Source organism: Gobius niger (genome assembly GCF_951799975.1).
Source record: "Gobius niger genome assembly, chromosome: 4".
In the NCBI taxonomy this organism is placed as follows: domain Eukaryota; kingdom Metazoa; phylum Chordata; class Actinopteri; order Gobiiformes; family Gobiidae; genus Gobius; species Gobius niger.
Window position 1 is genome coordinate 37433760 of NC_136855.1, and position 22434 is coordinate 37456193.

A 22434-nucleotide genomic window follows, 5' to 3' on the forward strand; every position below is an offset into this window, starting at 1 on the left:
TATAAGCACATCTTTACTGTTTGCTTACACAGCTGTCGTACAATAATATGTGTCTGAGCTAATGCTAATCCTAGCGGCTAAACTACTTCCCTAAAAGCGTGCCGATTGCTCCGTTGCGGTCAGTGTGGGCGTGCGAGTGCGGCGGTGCTCACCATGGGCGTCTTGTACTTGTGGATCACCACTTCTTTAGTTTCAGGAACTATTTGGTGCGAGAGACAGAACAGAGAATTCAAAGGCGGCAGAAACGGGGGCGAGTCACAGGGTTTTAGCACAAGAGAGACCAGTAAACAGTAACATACACGAGCTGTGGGACAAGACGCTTCCCCCCACCGCTGTCCCCCGCGAGCTTCCAATCGAGCTGAGGGCAGTCGACAGGGTTGCCCTCTTGCCCCACAGATGTTTTACACAAAAACACTTCATGTATAGAGGCGTCAAACAGCCACCCTTTCACCCCGGGACAGTTTGAGCTAACCACAGCCGGCACCCTCCGTGACTTTTCATTAGTAACCGTTGAACCCAAAGCCCAGATGCGCCGGCGGTCGAGGGGAGGAAGACGGGACGGGACGCCAAAAAAGAAGGAAAAAGAGAGAAAAAAAACATGTCCGCCGTCCCCTCCGCTCGACCGCAGAATCTGGGCTTTTTTTTTTTCGTGAGTGGAGAGAGAGAAAGCAAGAGGGTGGAGGGAAACCAAAAAAGTAAAATGGCGATGAGGGGGGTGGGGGTGGGTGGAGTGGTGGAGTGGGGTGTGTGCACAGATGGGAGGAAGGGAGAAGAGGAGGAGGAAGAGGAGAAAGGAGGAGGAGAAGAAGAAAGGTGGCGACACTTTACCTGCTGGAGAATGAAGGTTTTCATAGTGGCAAAGATGAGGGCAACATTACAAAAGCAGCACAGAGACGCAGCAGTAACCCAGCCGGCCTGTCGCTCTGACTACAGGCTCTCCACGCTCTGCCCTGAGGCGCTCGCTACAGTATCATGTGATCATGCAGACTGAACAAGCTTATTCCACTCCAATGTCTTGTTAAAAGAAAAAAATAATATTAAAACTCCAGCTCGTGCCGTGCTCAAAAAAGGTTCTACCCTTTGTTTTCTATGTCTGAGAAAAGAGGAATAATACTTAATAATTAGGGCATTTTCCTTCACTATGCTGTAATATCTAAATCTAAAATCACCAGATCTACAAATAGCGATCATAATACGCCCCTTTAAATGCACTTCACCTTTAATGTCAGAGGTGGGAAGTCACTGGAGTAACAAACTCACGTTCTACTTTTAACTCTTACTCACTTTTTCTATAATAATAACATAGCTGTAGGAATAGATAAGCCAATAACAATAACTGGGTCAATTTACAGTGTAATAAGCCCGAAGGAAATATTGGAACAAAATTGTTTTTCACTTTTTGTCAAAATGAGATTAAAATGCATTTGGGTTAGAAATTAAATAGGAAACAAATGCAATTGATTTATGAGTTATCTGGTGTGGAACATTAATTGTGTCTACAGGAGATATAAAGACAGATTCAGCTGTGATAATATAAGTCTAACTAGAGAGGGCCATTTCTGATCAAACTTCTCAAAAAATTAGCATTTTAAACAAAATTAACATTTTTCAGTTTTGGTGGATGCCCATCTTTTGTGTCTCGCACACCTCTCATTGATTAATTAATAGATGTAATTTATAAAGCACTTTTCATTTAAAGGAATCTCAAAGTGCTACAAGTTAAACTGACTCAAATTAAGAATACTTGATCTTAATTTGAGTAAAACAAGAGGTGAATCCTCCAGCCAGAAGGTCAAATACACATTACCATATGATAACAATAAAGTACAGCTAAAAGGTGCCTTCTGCAGCTTTAGAATGGAAAAGAAAGAGTTGATATTTGTTATTGAAAAAACAATATTATATATTGAACAACTTTTAATTTAAATTAAATTTTGCTTTAGTCCCAATTTTAGTCGTCAAAAATATCACTGACTAAAATTAAGGCTAAATGTTTTAGTTGCCGACATTAACACTGCTCTAGACCACTGTGGTCGAAAGTAAAGGCGCCATTACTGACCAGTCATAAAGCTGCCGGGTCACTACGAGGTCAAATATCAACTTTTTTTTGTTGCATAAAAAGCTGCAGAATGCACCTTTAACTTAACCTCAATTTTAAGTATTTTCTATTTTATTTGAATTCATTTACAAATTAACTTAAAAATAATAAATACAATTCAAATTTTTTATTAACTACAAAATACAATTTAAAATTGATAATAAACAATTAAATAAATAATATTTCAAACAACTTTAGATTTATTATGTAATTTTAAGTGTAACAATTGTTTTTTTTCTGTTAATTTAAGTCCAAAAATACTTACTCAATCAAAGGGATATATATATAAATATATATATATATATATAGAAACTGATCAAACAACACTTTTATTTAGTATAAAATCAACACATTTTGTAAAATTTATTGATTTGTAAAATTTGAAAATTAGCCATTGTGGCTAACTCTGGCATATTTACATGTGGACTTTGAGGACTCATGTTAATGAATATGCACTGTCCCATCTTAAAAAAAAAAAAAAAAAAAAAAAAAAAAAAAATAGAAATAAAAAAAGAAAGAAAAAAGTTGTGTTGAAAAAATAAATTAAAAAAAAGCTAACAAACTCTCAGCTTTACCTTGAAAATATCCAGCTTCACATTATTTTTTTAAATTGTAAATCAATTCCAGATAAATTCCAATTCCTCACACCCTGATTGGCAAACACAGAATTAAACCATGATAAAACATCTAATTTCGACTAAAGGTTTTGGCTTATTACATCTAAATTGTCCAAAATGACGCCGTTATTGTTCGTTATCACGTTATCGATTCCCACAAACGCGTCTCCCACCTCATCATCCCGTCACAACCCGTCGCCCGTCGCAACAACACTCCCCCCCTTTCCTCCACACCTGCAACTTCACTACCTCCGGCCCTGGAGCTGAGTTACTGCTGTGCCGAGTACAGGCCTAGGAATCAATAGATGGTGTAATTACCAAATTCCTCCAGGACAAAGACTCCCTTCACTGTATTGCACTTTTTAATGTGACTCAGCTCTATGAAAACCTAAAAACAAACAAAAAACAAACAAAAACAGGACACAACATTATTAACTCAACCGACAGCGATGAAAGAAAAAACAGTTCATCTTTAACAAAGTAACCTGCGGTAACTGTTTTGAGTAGGAAAAAGGGTGTGGGGGAGGGGGAGGGGGAGGGGGGGGGGAAACCAAAGCGCTACAACGTGAAATGCAAGCTCTGAGCGGCTAAAAGAGGAGGAGGAGCAGACAGGCTTCCATGGTCATACAAATGGGCGATACTACAAGACGAAGTATGAGGTTTGGCAAAGGTAAAAGGTGCACATGTGTCGTTTAAAAAGGTTTAAAGGTGCATTATGGCCCATATGATGCAAACATGGGAGTCTCTAGTGTACGAAAAACAAGGACAGGAAAATTAGGGTTTTGCCACACAAGCTATACGACTGACTCAAAAAAAAAAGAAAATGATGATTAAAAAAAAAAAATGTAAGTAATCAAACGGAAAGGGGGAGAATAAAGTGGGTGTGAGGGCTAAGAAGCAAACACAGCAGAGGTGGGTACCTTCCGCTCCTTGCAGGGGGAGAGAGCATGGGAGAGAAATGGTTTGGATTATTATCGGACACAAGAGCAAAACAAAAAACAAAACAAACAAAAAAAAAACAACGGAAAACGGAAACAAAATCCGACACTCTAGAGGGAGCGTAAACCTTAGATCTAGAACAGCTGGATGCGAGAGCTAAATGCTGCTTTCAAGGGTTTCTTCGAGAGACAGAGCTGGTTTGCCTCAATGGGCGCTGGCTGCTCTGCTTTATGACCACGACGCTAGAGGCCGCCATTGCTGTAGTTCCTCCATATCGCCACTAGGCCCCCATTGAAAAGCGTTGGAGTTTAGACACGTTAAAAACTACTTTAACGCCTGGTTTCAGTTTTTTCAACACTAGACTAGGCGAGATATTCCTCCTGAGATAACGCTGGGTTAATCACAATTTAAGAAACCAGGCTGGTTTTCGTAATAGGAATTTTAGAAATCTCGTACTTAAGGCGAGACACTGCAGGTGAATCGGGGAAAACAAATAAATGTAGAGATGTCAATTTGAAACTTTTGCTGAACATCACAGATATAAATATGAGAAAAAAATGTATTGCACTTTTTCTGTCATTTTATGTTTTCACATAAAAATAAGGCATTTTGAGCATTAAAATGGCCAAAATTGCCTATATTTTGGGCAACGAAATCAAAATAATGAATTGAGCCAGATTAAAATGTATGGTTTTATTTTATTGACATATTAGTAACTAAGATTTTGTTTAGTTTTTCAATAAACTAATCATCAGTGAAAAAATCTGTAAAAACTCAAATTCCGCCTGTTTTTTTTTGTTTCAAAGCTGAATAAATCAGGCTTAGGAATTAGATATTAAAAAATCCATCTGAAAAAACCTTCAAAATCTTGTTGTGTCTCAGCCTGTAAAGTTTGGAGTCTGTGGGAGCTTCTATAAGGGCTCAGGCTCTGCCCGAGTGCGGCTTCTCTCATTCAGAGAAAACCAGCCCTGAAGTTTTGTAGCGAGTGCGCATGCTCGGCCCGTTCTTCCACTTTTCCGCACCAGCGTCTCGTAGGAGGAAAAACACCATATTTGGGTGAAAGCGTCATCACGGGGCCCCTTAGCAGGACACGTGGATGTAAAATCTGTCAATATTTATCAATGAAAACCTGCGGGAAAGACGGACTTTCTACGCGGCGCAGCAGCTACTTCCGGGTCGCCCCCACCTCGCAGACAAAACATCATGAAATAAACATCATGCGGGTGAGTTTTGCATTTTTACATCTGACATGAAAACTAAGATGTAAAGGGAGGAAAATAGATAAAAATCTCCACTTCGACCACTGCGTGAAAAATCAATACTTTCACCTGCCGTGTCTCGCCTTAATGAGGCTCGGACTGTTAGCATTGGAGCAGCGTGAGCTCCACGTCATGCAAGGGCCGAGTCTACGGTGAGTCCCGCCCTTATGCCCTTTTTAGGAACATGCTGGGGAGGAGGAGTCTGTAAATCTGCCATGAATTCCCCCTCCAGCGTGGTCATTATGGTAAACGGGGAGGAGTGAGCAGAAGACGTCTATGGTTTGCCTGTTGACGTGCTTTTGGTTTGGCACAGTTTGCAGTTGGAAAATGTAGTGACGGGGAAAAAAAGTAGCTTGGTTTTGCTGATGGAATAAACAAAATGTAAAACTGTGAAAGGTGAATAAAAATAGATTTATTTATTTTTTAGTTTTTCCCACATGAAACTACAGTGATGCCACTTGAGGACATGCTTAAAAGGGACAATACGGAGTTCAAAAATGATAAAATTAAGTATTTTTTCCCCCTACATGTTCCTCCATGTCCTAATGTGTAGAATGAGCCCAGACCTGTTCACCACAACTGCCTCTAAAATCCTGCACTGTCGCTCAAAAAGGTGTTGATTCAGGTCTGAAGTGCCGTCATGCACGAGCTTAATATAAAGGCTGCAGTTACACGTATGACCTGAGGTGGCAGTAGTGAGCACAAAATGGCTAACATGCATCTCGTCTCTTTAAAGCCACACAGCGCAACATTTCACCCAGTAAATGGAATAAAATACAAGTATTCATTTTATTACAGATTTTTATTGCTGTAAAATGCCAAATAAAATGGCCAAACAAACTACAGCTCGTCTCCATGGAGATGTCGAATAGATACAGACGGCATCTCGTCATAGAAGGGGGCGTGGCTTCGCCGAGGGGGAGAATATAATCTTTAGGGAAACACAATTTCCACTCTTTTTAGCCATTTTCTGGTGAAATATGAACTTATTTATCACATAAATTAAGTCAAGTGTAAATCGGGCCCATATGGATATTTTCTCATAGCAGATTGTTCAGTAGAAGTGAAAAAACGGCAGTTGCATGTAGCATCAAGTTAGCATTTTCCGTTATTCATGTATTTATGGGCTGTTGAACCACTTTGCTCCTCTACATGTCTTTGTATCTTTATTTAGTTGAAAACTATGTTCATATTTCAGCGTTTGTTAAAGTAGTTTTTGAATAATTAGAGAAAATATACATTTTTTCAAAATTGTTTTCCCCTTAACTGTTTTTAAAAATGGCCATATATGGGCGATTCCAGAGATGCCGTCTGTATCTATTAAGGCAGCAGAATGTGAGGTTTAAATAGATACAGACGGCATCTCTGGAATCGCTCATATATGGTCATTTTTAAAAACAGTTAAGGGGGAAAACAATTTTGAGATTTTTTTAAAAACTTTCTTTAATTATTCAAAAACTACTTTAAAAAAAAGGTGAATTATGAATATAGTTTTCTACTAAATAAAGATGCAAAGACATGGAGAGGAGTAAAGTGGTTCAACAGACCATAAATACATGAATAATAGTCTGTATCGGTAGAATAATCCAAAACGTTACGCAGTGTGCCTTTAAAATGAATGTTTGTCTTTGTGTCAGTTCTCCTTTCTTATTGATTCAGGCACAGACGAATATTTATCCATCCATCCCTTTTTTGCTCTTTTTGAGTCTGTATTACCAGAAAACAATGAATTGATTACTAAAATATTATATTACTCTTAGTGGACATTCCACCTTTGTAATTGCATTTAATCATAAGTTATCTTTGTTGTATTTACTTCTTTTTGTGGAGATGCGAGGCCTGTGTGATCCTCCCAAACACTTCAAAGACAACAGAATGATCTTTTTAAATAACTTAAAGTGGCTTAACTGTGTGAATAGTTTTACAGTAAAATAGTTTTTGTTGATCTCTAACCAAACTCTTTAAATCACATTAAACCTTACGTAATTAATGAATCAGAATTATCATTACTAAAAACAATTTCCAACCACAAACTGCCAGAGGGATTTGTCAATATGACCAAGTTAAATCATTATAGGGCCATGAAAGTTTAATCAAATTCAGTTCAGTTTGTCTCCATCGGTCAGCCTGGCCTCATCATGAGTGAGGCGAGTGGATCATATCAACCAAAGGGAAGCATGAGTATAAGGGAAGAGTAAGTTTATTTGACTTTGGGATGAAGGTAAAGTGCTGAGTAAATATTTAGCTCTGCACATGACTGTAATGACTCAGAACATGAGGTCTCCGGCTCGGACAGTCGATTTTGACGGCTGTTCATGTGCTCCTTCCTGTGGGAAACTGATCTGGTTTTCATTTGACTTTGCAGGTTTACGTACAGCCTTTGAAAGCAGCATGAGCCCAGCCCTGACATGTTCCCTCCAAGCCTCCAAAAACCAGAGCACGCCCCGACCACAACACACAGAGGGATCTACGCTGTGGTAACTGTGGTAAACCATCACCACCACTCTAGAGCTCATCATCCCTATGCTGGGCTAACTCTGGTACTTTCCTCCATGATGCTAGGTTTACTGCTGAGCTAAACTTCATCATAACTATGGCGCTTGTAGCTGCACAACTCGCGTATGGGCCGGACAAATCCTTTGCAGTTCACTGTCTTAAATCTTTGTCTGAACAATTATTCAACAACCAAAAATTGGTCTTACATCACTTTAATGCGGACGGTATTGAATACAGTTGAGTTTGTCTGGTAGACAATCTTTTTATAATTTATGGCCTGGGCGAGAGGCGCTAGGCTAGGCTAACCATTAGCATGTTAAGAGCACTGACTTAAACTAATGATTGTGGCTCTGATTACAGACTCAAAGGCTAGTTATAAATACTCTTCCTAGTCGTAGGTCGTGGGTCTATCACTTATCAGTTGCCTGGAAAGTAGCATAACCATCACTATGCAAGGCTAACAGGAGTACCTGCTAACTGACTTATATTTATTTCTGTAAATCAATATATATTAGCACCAATATATATCAACAAGCATCAAAGCTGGCATAAACAATACAAACTTTAAGTCAAAATTATACATATATAATACTATGTCTATGTAGGCTCTCATTTGTATGGGCGTTGTCCATCTTCAATGAAGGTCCTTAAGTCTTAAGTCTTCTCTACTTGGTCGTTGATGCCAAATGTTTCACCTCTCATCCAAAAGGCTTCGTCAGTGCTCTAAGGTTTAGCTCAGCCCAGATATAAACCACAGAGTTCAGCTTGGCTTAGTCCTCCCTGTGCTCTGTGTCTGGGCTGCATAGAAGATGACTCAAGAACCTTCATTGAAGATATCCAATACTATGTTGCAAAACGATGTTTTGTCCCAAACTTAAAGCAAACTGTAGTTTTCTAGAGGTAGTTTCTGTAGTGCTAATGTTTCTATGTTACTAAAGTTATTGAAAATGTGTTTATGATTTTAATTGTCAGCTTTTAATTTAAATGGCTGCAAGCCGAGCCAAACTAACGTATGGAACAGTAGACTAGTATTCCAAGACATACTGGAATTAAAAGTATATATTTCCCTAGCTTTGTTGAATATTAGATGGTCTGGCATTTCCTAATATCTGTTTACAGGTAAATATTACATCTCTCTTTGCAACAGGCAGGAGGACAGGAGTTTACTTTTATGAATGGGCCCTAATTCCCTTGTGAAACATTTCATCAGCACAGTTTAAAGCCTTTTAGGCTGTGGGTGTTGCGTGACCCTCAAGAACATGATTAAAACATAAACATATTAAAACAGCACATAGACCTCTGCTCATCAGGCTCTGTGTGGGGGATGTTGCACATCTTGCTCCCCAATGCTTATAACTGTTTCCTCAGAATATATACATTTGCTTTGACGAGACATGGCTAAGGGGGGATATTTTGCAAAATAACCTTTTAAGAACTTTTTTCAGCATGTGACAATGTTGTTCCCTCAACAAATCCATACTCTGAGCCACTCGCGCATGTTTAATATTTGACCTAATACAAAGCGACACAGCCCGCTCTGACACTAGTCTGGACAAGGGTAAAATACTGTTCATTTTTTTTACTATATAAAGGTTCTATAACGATACCTGAACGATACCCTCAAACAGAACAAAAATGTTAATTATTCCATAAAAGACTATTTCTATTAAAGGCCCTTTCCCTGATTATTGTCATTAAAAGCAATTAAGAGGAAGCCACTAAATTGATGTTAGTTATTCATAGGGCTGGGCAAATAATAGAAATTTTATCGAAATCGCAATTTCTACTTTGGTCAATCTCAATAATCATCATGGGACTTTATAATCGACAGGTTTACAGCCATTTCTTTGGCACAAACAATACCTAGTTTAGGAATTTGGATGAGATAATGGAAGACTTTTGTGCATTAAATAAGACTTCATGAAAGTTTTTGCTTTTGTTTGAGCTGAGGTTTGAATAAAAGATGTATCTAATTTTTTGAAATAATCGTGATTATTTTTTTCCCCATAAATCGCCCAGCCCTAGTTATTTATATCAAATTACAAATAATGTTAGTTGTGTCTAAACCAGTGGGAGAGGACAGCTCTTCTCTTTGGTCCTCACTGCAGGGAGTTGACATTGCTGGACAAGGTTCTTATGTAGCTTTGGACCTCATTTGCACTGCTGAGAAGCCTGGCTCTAAAGAGTTTTTCTTTTTCTAAAAGCTGCTGTGACGACGCTGGGCGAGATGTCATATCTTTTAACCACCGCTGGTTTTTGTATACTAGAAATAAAAAGCTGAAGTCTAAATCTATGATTGACAGGCTCTGGAGCTCAGTGGAGGCTCGTAGCCGGTCCACCTTCTTTTACTGCGCTTTTAAGGAACAGGCTTTGTAGGAGGAGGCTGAGTAACATGGCTGCTCTGAATGGGGCTGAATGGAAGGTCGGTTATTTCTTCTATCTTCTGTCTAAACTCACTAAACTCATACATAACGTTTCTAACATATTTGTAATACAGTATCCTGATTCTTCACATGGACCATAGGCAATAACACTCCCTCTTTAAACACTGTACTGTTAAACACTTAATGTACAATGTACTGAAAATACTTCACCGGACAAGATCTGGTTTAGTCTTGAAGCTACTTTGATGTTACAACAGTGTTAAAAACAAACAAACTTGCTTGACAAGAAGTAAAATCTTACTTAGTTTAAAAATGTTACTCCATTTCTACATTATACTAAGAAAGCAAACAGTTACAAGCACAGAGGAAGTTAGAAAAAACTCTGAACTAACACATCTAGACTAATAATAATCAGTGCTCTAATGCAAACAAATGAACCACAAAACGCAAAACAAGAAAAGAAAAATAAAGTTCAGATCTGGTAAAACAAAAGACAAAACAATCCCTTGTAAACAAAAGCATCCACGAACCACTCTGGTCACGACACAAACGTTGCTCTAAACTGTGCACATGTGAGGACGACGCATGATCATGTTGACGGGGTCCAAACCGGAGTTGCCATGAGAAGCCAATTATTAATGAAAAGTCTTAGCTCAAGGTCAGTCTTACCGCGGGCAGGCAGCACACACCCACCAGCTCCACGTTCTCCTCGCACACAGAAGAGACACCACAAATGTCCACCATGTGACGCCATGTGAGGGGACGAACATGCACACGCACGACGCACACAAACAAAAAGAAATGCACAGAAACTTAAAAAAAATAAATAAATAAAAGGGGGGGGAATGGGCGCTGAGATGAGGAGAGTCTAGCGGCGTCTTTCCTGGTTTCGGAGGGATAACTGGAGAGGCGGGCGGTGACACGGATGGAGGTGGCGGTAGAGGGTGGATGGGTGGGTGGATGAATGGGGTGCTCATGCCACAGTGGAGGAGGCGGCGGGAGGGAGAGTCTTACCTGGCTGTGCATAAACTTGAGGTTGATGCCCTCCAGAGTGACCTGCAGAAGGCCGCCCTCCCCGGTCTTCATGTCCTGCACCGGGAACTCGCCTCCCAGCTCAGGGCCTGGACGACACAACCAACAAGCGTTAACTAGTGATCGGCGAGTGAAGCTTTGTAACACTTTCCTTGCAAAAAAGTGTGTTTCGAAGTCTCTGAGTCTCCGAGTTTGAACACTGACCTCTTGTGGACAAACTGTATCATCGCGACTTCTCATAAACAAGACTGAAGCACCAATGATGAATAATAATGCATTGGTTTTATATAGCCCTTTTCTGTAGGGACGGGCGATGCCACATTTTTTGGAATCGATACCACACCGATACTTTTGGGGTCATTTTATATGGGTGAATGTCCAGTATTTCAATCAATATATCAGTGTTAATTTCGTCGACTAAAATATTAAGTCTTAATTTTAGTCAAAGTGATATATTTGACGACTAAAATTGGACTAAAACTAAATAAAAAGTTTTTCATGAGACTAAAACTATGACTAAAATTTCCAGATATTTTAGTCGACTAAAATAAGACTAAATAAAAATGAAAGGGAGAGACTGAAATCAACCAAACTTCTATTGAGCGTCTGAAAGAGCCTCAGATCATGTAAATTCTCTGCCAAAGGATCAGCTCTGAGCTTTGTTCATGTGGAGCAGCTCCATGAAGCAGAGGAACATGAATGAGGAACAGGAATATGATTATAATGAATATTATCAATGCAAAGTCGACTAAATTAGTCTTAAATTTTAGTCGACTAAAACTAGACTAAAATTTAAACGATTTTTTGGACTAAATCTCGACTAAAATTAAATCACATTTTAGTAGGGCTGAAACAACTAATCGATTACTAAAAAAGTTGTCAACTATTTCAGAAATCGATTACTAGCAAACACAGACTAAAATAGAGCAAAAAAGACATGACAATTATGTATTTTGGATGAAAACCTACTTTGTTTTTAACGATCGGGTCTGTAGTGTTTGGTACATTATAAATTTCATTAATATCCGTCTTTGTCTCGTCCAATCAGAAAGCAGAATTAGAACAAAGAGCCTCCTACAAACGTCTACTTTAAGTTTACTCCATCAACACGTCCTCAAGCGGCGCCACTTTAGCTTATGTGATAATAAAAATGAAGAAATACAATTTCCATGCACCCACAGCCAAACGATTAATCGATTAATCGTAAAAATAATCGGTAGATTAATCGATTACCAAAACAATCGTTAGTTGCAGCCCTATATAAGAGTAATATAATGATACAGTAGAGCGGTAATGACAAAAGATACATACATGAATAAATAAGGGATTAAAGACGTGATTAAAAGGTAATTCAAACATGATTGAAAGGTAGTTAGTAGTTTTGCTCAGTCATTTAGAATATTGTAAAATTGTTCAATTCCAGACTTTGAGTATTGTTTTGTGAGAAGTCCTGCCAGTACGTGATATGAGAGGAACAGAGGCAGCTCCGCAGTAAGAACATTTGTACATGTTTTGCAGCTTGTGCCATCTGCAACAAATATGTTACACCAAGAAGGAGTTGGCCCATCTATCAAAAGTGTAACAAGTGCACAGAACAAGTGAAAGTGTGGAGCAGTGGAGCAGACCTGGTTTGATGCTCTGCTGTCTGGCGGCCGCTCTCTCCATACTGTCTTTCACACAGTAGTACAGCTCCCGACACTGGACACACAGAACAGCATTAGACCAGACTGGCTTTAGTTCCGTGAGCGTGTTCCTGCACAGAGCGGGACCTTTTTGGTGTAGAACTTGTTGAGCTGCGTCTCCTGGCCGTTGCGCCTCCACAGACACAGGACCTTGGTCTTGGGGCAGTAGGTCATGTTGATGAGCTTCTCGTACCACCAGCGCTCGTACACGGTGCCGATGTTGCTGCGCAGGACGATGCAGTCGTCGCACACCTGGAACACGGAGCAGGGGCTTTTTATTCAGGCTGTACGGCAGATCAGTCTATCCTGGCTTCACGCTTTCACCAGCCTATATGAGGAGGTGTCCGGCATCCGCACAGTAAAGTGAAGATTACTGCGCGGATTTCGAACTACTCCTGGTATTACTACGCCTTACAATATAGTCCCCGCTTTTATCTGCTTAGAAAATCCACATTGTTTAATTGTGTGTAATTATACTTTGTAGTGGAACACTTCACGTAACCATATTTAAATAGGGAAAACGTGGAAGAGCTTGGTAGCTTCTATCTTGACCTGTTTTGGAGCTATAGAGGAGAGAGGGAGAGGCTAAATGCTAACGCCGTCTGCGCTGTGTTTACGTGACTGAAGGCACGGGTGAAGATCAGACAGGTCCTAAAGAACTCGTCAAAGCTAAGGTAAGAACATATCTCAGTATGTAAAAACGGTGGCCTATTCCTTTAAGGCGAGACACTGCAGGTGAATAGGGAAAAAAAAATATTTTTACAGATATCAATTTGAAACTGTTGCTGTAGATTTACTGGCATAAATGTGAGGAAAAAATACAATGCAAGTTTTCTGTCATTTTATCTTTTCATATAAGAACAAGGTGTTTTATGCCTAAAAATGCCCCAAATTTCCCATCTTTTCGGCGACGAAATCTGAATAATGGATAGAGTTTAGGGGTGTACTCAAAATATCGATTCTTAGATATATACCGATATAATTAAAAAAGATACAGTATCGATATTCTAGCCCTTAGTATCGATACTCCGCCCGCCCAGAGGGGATTTTGGATTTCTTGTTTAGTTTTAAAATAAGCTGTTTTTTAGTGGAAAATTTTGTAAAATTGTTATTAATTAATTGTATTTTCGCCTTATTTTTTGACATTCAAAACTCAATAAATGGGGCTTAGGGATTCGATAATAAAAAATCCCTCTGAAAAAATCTTCCAAATATTGTTCCGTCCAAGGCTGGAAAATGTGAAGTCTTTAGGTCCGACTGACGTGGACATAGTTTCGCCACAATGACAGAAAAATGTGTTTTGAGAAAAAGGCCTTTGAAATTGCATTGTCCCATATAAGTCTATGGGGGAACATTGAATCAGCGCAATATTTAAACATGTTATTGTGAAGATTAGGCATATTTTCTGTTTCCAGGTGAAATCTTATATGTTCAAAGACCAATTTGGCCCAAAACCTGAAAACTGAAAAAAATTGAGTTTTGCCTGCAGTGTCTCCCCTTAAGTAGAGCATTTCTCCCTCATGTTTGGCTGCCTGTTGTCAAAGCAAAGCAGCAGCATCTCTTCTTACTTTTTTAAAACATCTATATTGAAAAGAAGCCTTGTATTCTCGTGAGTGAAATTTGAAAATGTAACTAATAATAACAACTTATCCTGATGAAAACAAGAATATTACACTGCTTTATGAATCTTCTACCACTGCAAATAGCCAAACTGCTTCATAAACCTCCCAAACTTCTTCATCCTCTGAAACGTCACATTGAACAGTGTCACGTACCTCCATGAAGAAGATATCTCCTTTGTTGTCGGTGCCGGCGTGGACCACAAAGGTCTGCTTTTTGATGTGTCGGCTTCCACAGGGCCTGATGGACAGCTCGCGGCCGTTCTGCAAAGGCACACGTCAGAACCACACATAGGGCTTTTCCACCGGAGCTGGTTCAGAGCTGGTTCTGGTGCCGGGTTGGTTCCATATTGACTTGGTTTTCCACCAAAATGAGAGCTGTGCCTATTGTCAGAGCTACGCTTTGGGAAGTCAACATCAAAAATGGATAGATACAGACGGCATCTCGTCATAGAAGGGGGCGTGGCTTTGCCAAGGGGGAAAATAGAATCTTTAGAGAAACACAATTTTTCACTCTTTTTAGCCATTTTCTGGTGGAAAATGAACTTATTTATCACATAAATAAAGTCAAGTGTAAATCGGACCCATATGGATATTTTCTCACAGCAGATTGTTCAGTAGAAGTGAAAAAACGGCAGTTGTAGCAAGCACTAGCTAACCGTTAGCATTAGCCTGATGGTAACATGTAGCATCAAGTTAGCATTCTCCGTTATTCATGTATTTATGGGCTATTTAACCACTTTGCTCCTCTCCATGTCTTTGTATCATTATTTAGTAGAAAACTATGTTCATATTTCAGCGTTTGTTAAAGTAGTTTTTGAATAATTCGAGAATATTTACATTTTTTCAAAATTGTTTTCCCCCTTAACTGTTTAAAAAAATGACCATATATGGGCGATTCCAGAGATGCCGTCTGTATCTATAGTAACATCTTACTACAGCCACTTCTGGTTATAAAATACAGTAAAATAAGTTTATGTTTCAGTCACAGCAGCCGTTAACATTTTGATTTCTTCTTTCTAACTCTTGTTTTAGCTAAAGAGCATAAAGCAAAACAACAGTTTCCTCCACAGAGACTGTTTTGGCTTCTCCAGGAAGTTCTAAGCACAAACTAAATAATATTGATTGTTTGTTGGAGGAGAGAGCCACGCCCCCAGCCGCTGACATCACTGGTGCTCGTTTCTTGGTCCAGCTTTTAATTGGTTCCCAACCGGCACCAGATTTTGGAACCAAGAGCCAGCGTTTTTTCAGTGGAAAACGAAAGAACCGGTTCTGAAACTGGAACTGGCCCTGAACCAGCACCGGCACCAGCTTGGTGGAAAAGGGCTCTGTGACTTCCCACAGCGACCGTAACGTCAGACAGAGGAGAGCGTTTGTACCGTGTGGGTCAGCTTGTCCAGGACCTCGTTGATCTCTTGGCTGTAGGTCAGGCCGATGTGCGACTTGCCCATCAGGCGCCGGACCTTCTTCCTGATGTCGTTTTGAGTCACCTGAAGGCACAGACGTGATGTGATGTGATGCAGATGTGGTGATAATAGTAAAAACAGTGGACGTACTTTCATCATGAGCATGTAGGCGATCATGTTGTGCAGCAGAGTGCCCAGGAGCCGGTCCTCGTCGTCCTCCAGGCGCTTACGCTCGTGTTCGCCCAGAGACAGGTATCTGCAACAGCACATGTGCATTTACAGACGTGCACAAGACATTTACATCACTTCATTCACTGCAGTTCTGATGATCTCTTCTCCGTCAACATGTATAAACTAATGTCTAATTACTTCTTCATGATGGCGTCAAAAAGTGGAGAGAATATTCAAAAACATGAGCGAGATGTTGGCCAATAGGAAGGACTTTCAGCCATAAAAATACGGTGGCAAGTTTCTGAATTCTGTCAAATACTGATGAGGGAAAACATTTCAAAATTTTTGTTTGAGATTTCTTGTAAATTCCATTTCTCCCATAGAGTTGTATAGATACAGACGGCATCTCTGGAATCGCCCATATATGGTCATGTTTGAAAACAGTTAAGGGGGAAAACAATTTGGAGAAAAATCTAAACTTTCTTTAATTATTCAAAAACTACTTTAAAAAACGCTGAAATATGAATATAGTTTCTACTAAATAAAGATACATTGACATGGAGAGGAGCAAAGTGGTTCAACAGCCCATAAATACATGAATAATGGAGAATCATGATAGTATTGTGCTAATGCTAACTGGTGCTAGCTACAACTGCCGTTTATTTTTCACTTCTACTGAACAATCTGCTGTGAATAAAAATCCATATGGGCCAGATTTAGATTTAACTTTATTTGTATGTGATAAATAAGTTTATTTCACCAGAAAATGGCAAAAAAGTGTGAAAAATTGTGTTTCCCAAAAGATTCAATGTTCCCCCTCAGCGAAGCCACGCCCCCTTCTATGACGAGACGTGACATTGTGACATAATCACAACGTTTCAGAATGTGATGATTCTAGTTCTAGAATTCTATTTCAGTCGGAGCAGGAGCCAATAGATACAGACGGCATCTCGTCATTTCTCACAGCTGATTGTTCAGTAGAAGTGAAAAAACGGCAGTTCTAGCAAGCGCTAGCTAACCGCTAGCATTAGCCCGCTGCTAATATGTAGCATGAAGTTAGCATTCTCCGTTATTCATGTATTTATGGGCTGTTGAACCACTTTGCTCCTCCCTTAACTGTTTGGAATCGCCCATATATGGTCATTTTTGAAGAGATGCCGTCTGTATCTATTGCTGGGTTGCAGGTTCTAGAATATGATGATGTCATCGGGCCCAGTGGGGGGAGGAGCCAGTTTTTTCTATTCTCAGCATTACACTTTCACCAGTCATAGCTCAAAAGAAAATGTATGAATTACAAAAATGATCATTAATATCAGTCACTGGGTCCATGATCTCTCTGTACAAGACCAAACATTTCCTCAAAAACAAAATATTTTTTCCTCCATACAATAGTATTGGCCTTTAGAACGCTGCGATGTCACCTGCAACCCAGCAATACATTTCTATGGGAGAGAAACAGTTTTTCAAAGAGAACGTTTAGATTTTTCTCCAAATTGTTTTCCCCTTTAACTGTTTTCAAACATGACCATATATGGGCGATTCCAGAGATGCCGTCTGTATCTATCTATTCCCATTGTAGCTGTTGTCATAGTAATGATAAACAAATGTCTAACTGTTGTTGGAAACATCAGATAAACCTTATTTTATCGTCTAAATTGTCATTTCTCTTGTTCTTGCGCCTTAAGCCACATACAGGACATAACAACAGGACCACATTTTTTGCTGTAGTTTTACACTCATAATCGCTAGTTTTAGTTTAATCTTATTTCTCTTGATCACTTCCTGCCTCGAGCTGATGTCACTAATAATGTCAGCAGCGGAAGGCTCTTCAGAATATTGTGACCTATTAGAAATAAATGTATTGACTATTTATTCTCTGCCAGTTTTGCACAAAGAGAAAGAACTTAATCACTAAGTCAGTATCCTGTGTCTTTGCTGAAAAGATTTAAAGTCCGTGTCCCAGAACGCACCTCTCGATCATCTCGTGCGGGCCCTGGTCCATGCCCATGCCCTCGCGCTCCAGCATCACGGCGTCCAGGTAGGCGTCCTCCCAGAACTGCATCTGGTCCCAGAGTGTGGAGCGCTCTTTACCTGCAGCCACACAGCAGTCAGCTCCCAACAAGCACTAACACTCCATCGTTTCTATTACCAGCAATATATACATTCTAACGTACAATCCTCTTCTTGTGTAACTATACTAGCATGATGTAGCTCTTTAACGGTTCATAATAGTTCAATATTTGGACTGTGACTCAAGTTATGTTATTTTATCCATCTGAATGTGGCCTTTTATAGTTTGCTTGACCTACTTTTGCGCCATTCATTCTCACTAATAAATATGGATGCAGTACACTGATTGGCCACCAGCGTCAAAATGTCGATTAGTCGTTTCAGCCCTACATAAAAGCATCATAAAATTTATGAAAAAGTGACAAAAACGTGATCAGAGTTCCTAAAACACAAAGCTAAAAAGCCATTAATGCACTTTGCCTGTTACTTGAATAACTATATAGATAAACAGCAATAAATACATTTGTTGTTGAACTCATGTTTCGATCCAATTATTGAATAATTTTGGTGCAAAAAATGGTTGATTTTGTTTTTTGATTAAAATGCGATTAGACCTGTAAATCCCACCACTAAACAATACTAAAAGACACGCAATCCCTGAATCCTTCCTCATATTTGGATGTGACTGACTTTGAAAACCAGATGAAATAAATATATTAAATATGAGTCACAGTGATATCCGTTTGCTTGGCTTATTTGACAAAAAAAGGCAAGATTTTCAATATTTAGCCGTGATTATTGCAGCTTGTTACAACTAAAAATGCTGTCATAGATTAGACCTTGTTAAACTGAAGGATCATTGATGTTTATTAGAACGAAAAGCTCTAGAAATGTTTAGTATCTTTTTTAGGGTTAGCGTCAGCAGCAAAAAGCGCAGTGAGAAGCGTCTCGCCAGAGGTGCGATACATTCTGCCCACATAGCCCCACATCAGTGTGAGCACCGACACGTACAAAGGGAAAAAGGGCAAAGAGATTAGCCCTACTTAGAGAAAAGGTTTCCATGGCAGCGTCCTCCAGTTGATCCCACACGGAGCTCTTATCGCGGCCTGAGGCGGGTCCCGCGGGAGCAGTGGAGAGAGGCGAGAGGCAGCGAGGGTTTAGTACAGACATCAGACAAACACAGTGACGCAGACACATCTCCGACAGAAACAGATACAGGGTTAGTGAGGCCGACACCACACAGAACAACTACGCACAAGGTTAATGAAGACAAACAGGCCTTTCTACAAACAGGGTTAATACAGCAGCAGCAGCAGGAGCTTTTCAAAGCCTTTGTAATGCATTAACACAATATATCTTAAAGGGATATTTCAGGATTTTTGACATAGGGCCTCATTTCCTAGTTATCCAGAGTGTTGCTGATTTCTGGAGATATTCTTTTGTAATTCATGCAGTTCTTATGTTTGAAGAGTTACGTGGTGCTAGGCTAATGCAAGGCTAGCGCATTTCTATGGTATCAGCTAGCCTGCATTAAAAACAGTCTGACCCACTTCACAGTGCACCTGAGGCAAATCACTTATAACGCCAGACTAACCATATAAATGTCTGTGTCGATAGAATATGTTTAACCATTTTGCATTTAAAATAACTTATATTTGAGCGGCATCTGCTTCGTGGCTGTATTAGCTACGCAGTGGCGGAGTGATCTGCTAGAAAATAGTCCCTCAAAATGCGATCATTCACAGAGCTGCCTTAACCAATGGGCTAGCATGGGCTGGAGCCCAGGGGCCTACCATATTCAAGGTCCTATCACGGGGATCGGCAACCCGAGCGTCTGCCACTGAAATAGCTTTAAATCCTGTTAAATTAATAACCATTCTACATTAGCTTTGTAAAAATGCTTTGAGGAAGTTTTTGTCAAAATAGCTTAATTTATTTTTTCTGTTTAAATAAAAAAAGAATCACATGTAGGCTATAATTTTTAGCACATTTTTTTACGAATTGATAAGCAAAACGATAAAGAACCATATCAGTTAGAGAAACTATCAACGGTATTCACATCGATAAAAAGAATTTAAAAAAAATATATCTCCAGATACCAGCAACACTCTGGATAACTAGGAAATGAGGCCCTATGTCAAAAATCCTGAAATATCCCTTTAACATCTGTCCATTCCAGTTCATGGAGGAAAGATGGAAAATTACTCAACAGGAAACTTTTGAGCAAAAATGTGAGTCAAACTGACACAATATGTACTTTTATCTTTGTAGAACCCACAACTGAATGTGTTTAACAATGTTTTTTTTCCAATGTTTTGATTATCTCCCGGAACACAAGTTGAGCTATGTGGCTATTTCCAAAGAAAATTAGATTTATAACTTTATAAATACAATTTTATACAATTTAAAGACATTTAACGTTTGGCCTTAATCTCTGAGCACATTTCAGTCTATGAATTCTAATGCTTTTCAGTGCCCAGTGGGAATCATAGAAAAAAATTAATTGATTGGACCAAAATGCTCCGTCAACATGTTCCTTTTACAAAGCTGGTGCAATGAGCAGATGTTTCAGTGTCAAAAGAACACTCCTCTGGTTATTTAACATGTTGGAACAGATGAGACTTAACGACAGTCCCTAAAGGATCTTGTGATTCTGCCACTGCCTTTGTTACTAAGTGAGACAAAAGGACTTTATTCCTAACGCTGAGGTGTTGTGCACTTACCCAGCAGCCCCTCACACAGGTAGATCCTCATGCTGATGTCCTCCAGGGGCTGAGGAGGGCCCTTCCCCACGGCGGACACCGGCTCCCTGGCTCCGGGCTTCAGCGTGTGAGTCCTCCCCTACACACGGCAAAACAGACGCCTTTAATAATCCTCCAACATTTATATTTCTAAATATTCCATAAGACATAGACAGCAGAGTGACTTTGGAGATTTATGAACAAACTGGCCACAACAGGAAACTGGAGTATAATGTATTTGTGAATATTATTGTGATATATTCAATATTTACTGAACTGAACCAATGGCCAGAAGAAAAGGAACATGGAAGTAAATAAAATAACATGGTAATGCATTAGTAATTGCATTACATTTGCCTTATTGTAAATACCATCACATTAAAACTAGGGCTGAACGATTAATTGCATTTGCGATTTTATTGCGATATTACACAACGCAATTTCGAAATCACAGAGGCACGCGATATCAGCCCATGCAGCTGATGCCGCGGCCCATAGAAGTGAATGTAGCAGCGAGAGACGCCACAGACGTCCGCTCCGCGCTCCACCGTGTGCTTTGGTTTACTTCTCCGTCTACTTAAGGTGTGCGTAGATCGTGGATGTACTGTGAAAATATCAGCGTGTATAAAGCAGCCACCGCTCAGGACTATTGCTGTTTACTCCGTTAGCATTGCGTTAGCTGCAGCGCTACACGCTCTGATCACAGAAACTTTCCTCCGGATTCACATGTCTCAGCCTCCACACAGATGAAGCTGAGCCTGAGCTGATGTTCAGAGTCCTTTGTGGCTCACTTTTCGAGGCTTATGTTTGGGAATGTTTTGGATAAAGATAAGAACTTATCTCACAACCACTGACTAAAACACAAGAGCAAATAGCAAGATATTATTTAGGCTATTTACAAAAAAAATTCAACATAAGCTTATTGGAAGTTATGTAGGCTAAATGACTATGTGGACTATTTGGAATTATATTCCATGTGATTATAAAGGACTTAAGAGTAAGCAATAATTTATTAAATCAGTTATAAATATTTTATTGTATTGCAACAAAAAGTTATTCACGGAAAATCGCAATAAAATCAAAATCGCAATATTGATTTTTGGCAAAATCGTCCAGCCCTAATTAAAACCCACTCTCAAACCCTTGGTGCAAAAAGACAATAGTTAAAGTGGCACTTAACACCAAACTCTGCCCACATTTGTGGTTTGAAATGGCACCGGGCCTGATGGACCGTGGGGGGAAGCAAGAGGGACCGAGGGGGCGCGGTCAGTGCTACGAGAAACATCTGCGAACTGCGCCAAATAAACACGGAAAGGTCTCACACCGAGTAGCGGGCATCTCCATGGTAACACTAAGAGCTGACGACACACACACCTGATGCTTTGTGAACGTAATAAAAACCAACACTTCCTTCGCTGGAAGGATCAGCTGATCAGGTCACTGTGAAATCATGACGTGGAGACTTCCAAAAGAAAATTCTAATTCCATGTACTTTTTAGCCATGAAGGTCAGTACACACACGGTTTTAGCCTGTATACCTGCAAAATGTACTGTTTACACTACACTGATAAAACATTAAGTGGGAACAGCAGTTTATCAGTGGAATAAGTTAGTTTGGTCTTTAGTTGCTCTTTAACCTTTAACACCCGCCCTAACCAAGTGCATTTTCTCCAGTTCAGCTTCACCCAAATCTAAAAGGTTACATACTAGGCCACTAGGAGTAAGTCCTCATTTGAAAGCCTTGAAAGACCTACAAAACTGATCTAGACGGATCTTTTTCCACGCATTATTGCATCATTGTTACTTTTTTTTTTGACATTTTGTTTCATTACCTTTTGTTATATTTACGTCACTTTTTCATCATATTTTTGTCATTTTTTCGTAATTTTTCTGTCACATTATCATCCCTGTTTTGTCACATTTTTGTTAAATTTTTGCCACTTTTCTGTTTGTTTTTTATGACTTTTTCATCCTCTTTTT

The 22434-nt window shown here is 39.5% G+C and overlaps 1 protein-coding gene across 1 annotated transcript in view; it reads right to left on the reverse strand.

The window, feature by feature from the left end:
• madd (MAP-kinase activating death domain) overlaps positions 1-22434 on the reverse strand; it is a 107617-nt gene that overhangs the window by 2922 nt on the left and 82261 nt on the right. The window contains exons 26-36 of the mRNA XM_079554793.1: positions 20437-20554; positions 18757-18819; positions 17674-17794; positions 15683-15788; positions 15506-15616; positions 14283-14390; positions 12595-12759; positions 12451-12523; positions 10808-10914; positions 3034-3103; positions 153-199 (exon numbers count right to left, since the gene is read on the reverse strand). Coding sequence (XP_079410919.1) covers positions 153-199; positions 3034-3103; positions 10808-10914; positions 12451-12523; positions 12595-12759; positions 14283-14390; positions 15506-15616; positions 15683-15788; positions 17674-17794; positions 18757-18819; positions 20437-20554 — 1089 coding nt within the window. The remainder of the gene's footprint in view (positions 1-152; positions 200-3033; positions 3104-10807; positions 10915-12450; positions 12524-12594; positions 12760-14282; positions 14391-15505; positions 15617-15682; positions 15789-17673; positions 17795-18756; positions 18820-20436; positions 20555-22434) is intronic.